At 42.4% G+C, this 8,624-nt stretch overlaps 1 protein-coding gene across 4 annotated transcripts in view; it reads right to left on the bottom strand.

The window, feature by feature from the left end:
* Positions 1 to 2,304: 2,304 nt before the first annotated feature.
* ntng1a (netrin g1a) overlaps positions 2,305 to 8,624 on the bottom strand; it is a 113,598-nt gene continuing 107,278 nt past the window's right edge. For all 4 annotated transcript variants that reach the window (XM_060044961.1, XM_060044963.1, XM_060044964.1 and 1 more), the window contains one exon: positions 2,305 to 4,527. In XM_060044961.1, coding sequence (XP_059900944.1) covers positions 4,262 to 4,527 — 266 coding nt within the window. In that variant the 3' untranslated portion in view covers positions 2,305 to 4,261. The remainder of the gene's footprint in view (positions 4,528 to 8,624) is intronic.

Here is an 8,624-nt window from a genome sequence, read left to right as displayed (position 1 = left end):
ATACTGGACTGTATAGTAGATGCCTTTTAAGGACAGAAATCTGCTCTGTGGAGTCTGGAAAATAAGGACCACTGATCAATGAGTCATGTGTTGATTAGGAAGTCTCAGTGAAAGCGAATAGATAATTTGGAAGAGCGAGACCATACCACAAATTAAAACTAATGAAATCACCTACTTTTTCAAATGTAAGAACACTTTTGGGTTGAAGGGAAACAATTTGCGACCCGGTCCAGCTCCATAACGATAAAGCTATTTTTATCTTACCTGAAGTAATTTAATTTTGGGTAATACCCAGCTTTCATCAAGCTCTGTATGAATAAGGCAAGAGGTCCTTTGATGTAAGATCAGGTAATATTCACAAGAGAAGTTAAATCTTGATGTGTTGATAGAATTAAAATATAAGGCAATGGGTTATGGTTGCCAGTTCAAAAGTATTTCAGATTGTGTAACTATAACAATTAAAGAGAAATAATGACACACTCCCCTCAATATTTCAAATAGTTGTTTGTTTTCCATAAAAATCAAAAAAAAAAATCACCAGAAGAAATATGACTGAAGTAGCTGGTTAATAAAATTAATAACCTAAAATGAACCTTCTCCATACGGTAGTTATCTTTATTAAATATCATTATTGCATTCAAATGGCTGTTGCCTCGATGCTGGAGGTAAGAAGACCAACTGTTAACCACCGTCCTTAACACTTCCACATCAGCCATGTTCACACACAGCTCATCTGTGTAAGGGCCCACAATCCTGGAGGGGTCTGTGTGGACTCTTCAGCCAGCTGATATACCTCTGGGATGGTTCTCCCTGGACACGCATCAGCTCTGTTTTAATTCTGCGTGCGGTTTGGACACACCTGTACCGGAGACAGAGTGACTCTGGGACCCTTCGACAGACCATGGAAAGCCAGTGACCTTGAGTGATCCCCATCCCTGAGGCACACCACACTTTTCATGTAGACATATGGAGACACACACATGTACTTGAAGACACGCACATGTAGACACACATATAGACACACAGACATGCACATGTAGACACAAATATCGACGCATGGCAAATGTCTTCACGCCTAAAGGCAAAAAACAACAACTATAAGGCCCAAAACCAGAAGAATACTGCTGTTGGGGCAGAGTGAATAGCTGAAGATGTGGTTCACCTTATGATGCCTGCAGGCCACACCCACATTATCTGATGGCTCTCTCAGCCCCGCCTCCTGCCCGTCGTCACATCTATCATATCTCCTTTGAATTAGGTTTTCTATCTAAAGAAGTCAATCAATTCAGAAAAGTGCTATGCAAATATTATCATTGAATAGCAGTTCGCTCCCATGTATTGCACCACCCTCATGTCAGTTCTCAGACAAAAATAAACTTTCCAGGAGTTTCTAAACGTGCTGCGGTAGTGCAGTCAGTCAACAGCCTTCATCTGTGATAGGGAGAGATAAGAGCGCAAACACATGTGAGGCCTTGGTGTCACAATAAAGTCAGGAACTTTAGGAAACGAAACACACACAGAATATATAAAGGGAGACAGTGGTGGAGCGGGGTTTCAACCTTAGACAAATTGTATTATTCTATGTTATGGATGAACTGCCTAGTCTCTGACAAGCTCCATTATATAAACCTTCGACACAAACTCTGCAGAAGACGATGAAACTAAAAAATATTGTATTGACTACCACCGTCAATGAATGCCACTGAAATAATGCTTGAGTGGATTGAATTGGCGGTAAGAAGGCCAGATATATAACCAAGAATTTCCGTGGCGCAAGGCTAGGTTTCTCAGCATGATTCTTAGCAGGAAGTCTATGTCACAGCTCTTAGTTTAGCGAATTATCAGCACTATTGCAAAATACATGTTTACATCATTCCGGACCAATTTTCAGTGTTTCTTATTTTGTTCAAAAATCAACCCATTTTAATTCAGAGTTAAGGAGTTTTCAGAATGAGGCCTAAAGATATCAATATGTTGACTAGGACCATTCAAAGGTCTTATATATAAGAAAAATGTTGGATATTGAATTGAATCATACACATGGATTTCTAGGTAAGGTTCTAGATTCTAAATTCTAGATTGCTAGATAAAAAAAAAAGGAATTCAATATTTCTTAAGCCAATATAATCTTTTACTCATATATTCTATGAGTCATGCATGTTGTCTTTTAGGACTGATCAATTATAATAAATACAACAAATACCGTGAAAATCGTATGAAGTAATGCTAATCAAATATAATTTAACCCTTAAAAGCTTAACTGACAAAAAAGTCATGTTGTAATGAAGACATTTCCATGGCCGGTGATGTTTTCAATGTTTTTATTCACTTAAATTCTCGAGTGTTAAAGCAACGAGAAAACATGTTTTACATCCTTTGGTGGGATTTCATTACACTGTATTGATATTGTATATGTAAACTAATATTCTTTGATGCCAGCACTTTGCCAATACAAAGGGAAATCAACTGCACAAACAAAAAAAAACATACCGACATTGTTCCAACATAGAAATAAGCAGAAACGAATGACAAAAAAACAAAACAATAAATGAAACAATTTGATATGCGTTTACATTCCATCTTCATTGGTTACACTGGACGTTGCCTGGTTTTGCTATCACAGTTTGGCAATGATACAAAAAGAACTACAGATCTTTTTATTTTTTCTCCATTAAGAACTTACAGCAAATCATTTTACTTTGCGCTTCTCATCTGCTTTGGGTGAACACTCATCTTTTGGATCGATTTCCATAAGGAACGTTCTGGCGCCGAGAGAAAACGTAAGAAAAAGCGTTTCATGTTTAGTCAGTCAATCTTTTTTAAGGAGTAAAGCGCGCACGGGGGAGGGGGGGGGGGGATCTGGGGGGTGGAGTTGTGGTGGGAGCTCGTGCGTCACCACATTGGACCCAGAAGAAGAAGAAATAAAAGGAAATCAACTTTTCAACTGACAAAGGGTCTACATATTAACATCTACAATAGCACAGGTCATTGGCAGCTTGGGGTGGTGGGGGGCAGGGGTCGAAGGGGCTCCGAGAGGTAAAGGGCTGGGGTGGGGGCGGTTAGGACACGAGCAAGAGGAGAAGGAGGAGGAGAAAGAAAGAGACAACGTCACAGAGACAGAGAGATACAGAGAGAGAGCGAGAGATACCCAGAGACAGAGACAGAGAGAGAGAGAGAGAGAGAGAGAGAGAGAGAGAGAGAGAGAGAGAGAGAGAGAGAGAGAGAGAGAGAGAGAGAGAGACAGATACACACAGAGAGACAGACAGACAGACAGAGAGAGAGAGAGAGAGAGAGAGAGAGAGAGAGAGAGAGAGAGAGAGAGAGAGAGAGAGAGAGAGAGAGAAGGTGAAAGGTGGAAAGAGTACAAACGAGAGACTTGACGTGAGAAGGAATTTCAACACGGCACAAAGTGGCGATCCGGATTGGTTTTCCTTATATCCACAATGCACTGACAGCAGAGAATGCTTTCATCCTTCTTTTCATATAATCTTGTTTCCATTGTTTTCCATGTTTTATCTTATTTATAGACATTATGTTTCAGTCTATCATTCGTTTCGAGGAGATCTGGGGCATGTAGCTGACACCAGAAGCAGTCCAGCCGATGTATTTTTCCACACAAGCGTTTGGAGAGGAGGGCTAGTTCCCCGCAGCTGATTGGCAGCACCTTACTGCAGGCGTGTGGATCACAGAGGAGGCGCAGAAGTCTTTAGCTCTCCAGTCATCCCTGTCCCCAGACCGAGGGACACCAGTAGTGGGTACGGCTCCCAAGTCTCACACGTCTCCGTACGTCGATGCAAGCGTTGCTCGGTTGCTTGTTTTCACTCTCATTTTTTCTTTTGTCTTCATCATTTGCATTATTTCCATTCTATATTTATCTATATATATATATACTTTATCGATATATTCTTCTTCAACTCAAACATAGAGTTTATTTGTTGTCGCTGTGCTCATCGGCTGGGCACGTTCAACTCATTGTCTGTGAGTCCCCTGCGCCCGGGCGAAGCAGACGCGACAAAAACGGCCTCTCCTGGCTGCCTCGCCCTCCCCCTGCAGAAAGAAGGGCGAACTCGCCTTTAAGGTGGAGCATTAAGAGGCAGAGAGAGGAGAGAGGACCGGGGGGGGAAGGGGAGGAATAGGGGGGATACTGCTAGCGTGCGCATGTCGCTTGGCCGGCCGGGGGGAGGGGAAGGGTGCGGACAGGGTGGGGTGGGGTGGGGTGGGGTGGGGTGGGGGGGTCGGGGGGGGTCCCTGTAGTCACGCCTCAAGCATCCATTATCATCATCATCGTCGTCACCGACATCATCACGGTGGTCATCACGAGGACCAGGAGGGGCCTCGGGGCCGAGGGGGGAGGAGCCTGGCCAGAGTCGACGCCCGTCCCTCCGTCGCAGCCGGGGCCCAGCTCCGCCTCGCAGCGGTGCTTCTCACACAGGACCCCCGAGTAGCCCCCGGCGCACTGGCAGCGCTGGTGGTCCTGGCACAGGCCCCCGTTCTGACAGCGCAGCAACTCCTGGTCACACACCCGGGCTGAGGGAGGAGAGGGGAGGAGACAGGGAGCAGAGAGGAGGAGACAGGGAGCAGAGTGAGGAGACAGGGAGCAGAGAGGAGGAGACAGGGAGCAGAGTGAGGAGACAGGGAGCAGAGTGAGGAGACAGGGAGCAGAGTGAGGAGACAGGGAGCAGAGTGAGGAGGTGAGTGGGCAGCGTGGAGGAGCAAGAGGAGGAGGAAACACGTGCAGTCATGTCGCTAACCAGTCACCTTCTAGCGGGCTGGAGGAGGGGTTTAATCCTTAGGGATACTTTCAAATGTTTCATCGAGATTCCACCAAATGTCACCCAGTGTTATACAGCGGCCCATTTGGTGAGGTGGACACAAGTCCCAAAGAAGGGCTTTCTGCCTGGTTACAGGGACGCTGTTTAGTGCCTTGAGTCCTAGGAGTACTAAACACACACAGGGTCTGAAATAATTAAGATAGTTACCGGTAAGAAATAGCAGTTTTACAAAATATATATCAAAATATAGAGCGGTTTTAAAAAATATAGGTGACAACTGACTTAAACACAATTGGATTGTTTAGCTACAGCACACTTGTTTCCTGAACCCGATATTGCTTTGATTTTCATTTCAGTAATGTATCAAATAATGTCTCAATTCCTCATAAATGAACTGCAGGTACATCTAAAACAAATAACTAAGCAAAAAACATGACAGAACGTTATAAACTTTGCCTAATAGATAAAAGCAAATGTTCAGGAAGTCTTTGTCTAGATCCATAACCAACACTCCTTTCAGGCAAATACTGCCCTTTCATTTCATTAGATGAAAAACAATATGTTTGCCATGTTTGTCATGTACCCAGTTACGCATAAACAATTGATTAAACTTTAACAGTGCTTATGAGTTTCATTAATTTGTTCTAGGGTTACCAGGGGTTCATGTGGTTGATAAGGAATGCATATTCCCTCATTTCCCTCCTGCTGTCTAATCCTACATGATACCAATACAGTGGGGATGGAAGAAGCCAATTAGCGAATAACAACGTTGCTCTGGAGATAACACATGAGATGCTAATCAAGGAGCATAGCATGTTAGCTTCAGTCATCCATTCAATTTAGAGAAAATAAGGGTTGGTACAAATCTGAAAGGGCATTCCTTTTCATTACACAGATACAGCTTCTTAAATCAGATATCAAATAATCTCTGAAGGAAAAAAGAGGCATGTTCAAATCATAGCATATATAAAGTGAAAGCAAATATTATTTAATGATTATTTTTAATTATATTTAATTCAATCCTATTAGTGGAAAATGTTATTCAATTACTAAAAAAACATCTTTGCAGAAAATGTTTGTGATAAATGCCTTAGCTACAGTGAATGTTCCCCACCTTAGACCAAGGGAAGGATGACACTACATTAGCTACCTAACAGCTTCCCCTGATCCCTTCTCAGTTTTTCACACCCAAAGCTGCCAATGTTTTAAATATCCGGAAGATATTTCTGCAATGTTAAGTTTGGCGGAAGAAAAATAGCGAATCCCAGATGGGAATTTGATGGTATTTTAGCTTATGGTACTGTGTAAGTGTGTAATAACTAATAATAAATACATGTGCACCAAATAAATACATACATGGATATAGAAGGCCTGATTTCATAGCCAATCAAACTCATCAGATTGATTTTTCATCGAGATCTATAAGCTAATCTCAATTATGAAATAAATAAATCAGCACAAAACACCATGGAAGAAACAAGGTTGGAATTCAGCTGCAATTATTTTGTTTCAAAAGCTGGTCCAGACAAATTTATAACTTTTCAAAGTTTGGGTACTAAAATGATACATTTGGAGGGTCTAGCTCTACAGGAAGAGATGCAGTAAGTAAGTGACCTAGGGGTCAAGGAGAGTGAGCTAGAGATCAGAGGTTTCTTACTGTATATGAAAGAGGCCCTCGTGGAAATATAGGATGATACATTTGGGGGGTATAGCCCTAAAGGAAGTGACTCACAAAGCATAATCACATGTGCCATTGAAACGCATTGGAAATAAAAGGCAGCAATACATGTATGGAATTCTCTGGATAGAGATAGGAACTAGGGCCATTATACCAATCAACCATTGGGGTGCCTTGGGATAGCTCTGAGAAGTCTTGAGTCTCTGCTGAAAGGGTGCTGCCGGCAGCATGCTTACCCTGACCCTAACCATGGATAAACGTTGTATTAACTAGAAAACTAGACATCACATATATTTACTGAACAACGATTATGAGAAAAAATTATCTGAATCTTTATCATAATGTGTAGAAACAGAAAATAATTGCTGAAACTATCTTCAAATGTAATATTTTCCTAAGCCTCATATGGGTCTCATTGTGTCCTACTGACAAACAGCCTTTTCTGTAGTTGAGGTTAAGGTTGGAGCTCATGTTGAGCAGGGGCATCAAGGTATGTCTCGATCAAATATTTACAAAAAATACACTCCCTGCAGAGGTGCCTCCGACGAAGCAGGTTTTGAAGGCAGCATGGACGTAGCCTTCGTTGGTCAAGATACTTCACTTCACAACAAGAAGAAAAACACTGCCCAGCCACCCACCAGGGTTTATGGACAAATATAAGGTATATTGATTGGCTTATTTTTCCTGAATGTCTACCGAGAAATCAACAGTTTAGTCAGCATCCATTCTGTTTCTTATCATTCGTTTTAACACCAAAGAAATTGTGTTCTAACCACCACTCAGGACCCCTTTAATCGATAACTTCCTACAGAAACACTGCCTCCAAAGCAACCTGGTCTCACAGGAATCCGTGAAATGACTACGGACAAATAACTCGAAATCCGTGGACACATCACGGAAACACGCCGATTTCCGTGATGTGGCCACGGAATTCGCTCCAATGCAAGTTAATGACGCTGATGTTCCGTGGCTCACACACGGATCCCCGTTTCAACGAGCGAGTCGACCACAGGGGCTTAACTCAAAACCCGGGGTGGTCTCACTGAAACACTTAAATTGTCCTTGTTGTGTCCACGGAAGTTGCTCGAATGCAAGTAAATGACAATGATATTCTGTGGCACACACACAGATTCCCGTTTCAATCTGTGTGTGTGCTCCCGTTTCAATCTGTGTGTGTGCCACATTTGACCACAGCGGGGGCTTAACTCAAAATCCGTGGTGGTCTGACGGAATCACTTCAATTGTCCGTGATGTGGCCACGGAATTTGCTCCAATGCAAGTAAATGACACTGTTATTCCGTGGCTCACACACGGATATCGGCGTGTTTCCGTGATGTGGCCACGGATTTCGAGTTAAGCGTCCGACCGTAGTCATTTCACGGATTCCTGTGAGATCATGTTGCTCCAAAGGCAGTGTTGCCTTCCATGTGGAACACAGCTCCAGTCTCAGGATTACAGGGTGTTTCATCTAGTGACTAACGTTTTGCAAGTATCAAACAAGCATGCCTAACAAATAATAGCACTAAATAAAATAAAGATCAAGGTAAAGAATATTTAGACTCATTCAAGTATGTGCAACCCCTGAGCATAACATAATGTGAGTAACTTGTGAGTTAAATGAATCCACGCATCCTAACTGGGAGGATCCTTTGTTATACAAACCCAGGCCTCTGGCGGTCGTCAGGTTGTGTTTGAATTCCTCCTTCAAGATCAAACAAGAAAGCAATCAAGTGCAATAATTAAATAGTTGTGTTTCCCCCATGAGATATGATCACGATGCAACAAGACTTGATCAATGAGACATCGACCTTGTGTCTTGTCCAACCGTATTTACCAATCCCTGTTCTCTTAAAAACATCCGTTTGGCTGTCTCAAAAACAAGCAAAAATTCTGTCAATAAATAATATATTCACCCCTGAGACCTTGAAAGTTAAAATGTGTAGGATTTGTGCCTGTAGCCGTTTGCTAGCAGTTGCTAAGCAGAATAAAAAAAAAAAAAAATGTCCTTGAAATAATCCTAGGCCCCTCCCACTTGTCATTTAGAGACAAAGGCTCGTAATGTTCTGCTCGTAGAACTCTTTACATTTAGATTCATATTTTGGTAACGCTTAAGATTACAGCTGGTGTATGGTATAATCCCTTATAGTAACGGATTACCTGTACTGTAAGGACGT

The sequence above is a fragment of the Gadus macrocephalus genome, chromosome 23 (assembly GCF_031168955.1).
Source record: "Gadus macrocephalus chromosome 23, ASM3116895v1".
NCBI lineage: Eukaryota > Metazoa > Chordata > Actinopteri > Gadiformes > Gadidae > Gadus > Gadus macrocephalus.
Note: the sequence above shows the minus strand (reverse complement) of the source record. Positions and strands in the feature narration are given on the sequence as shown.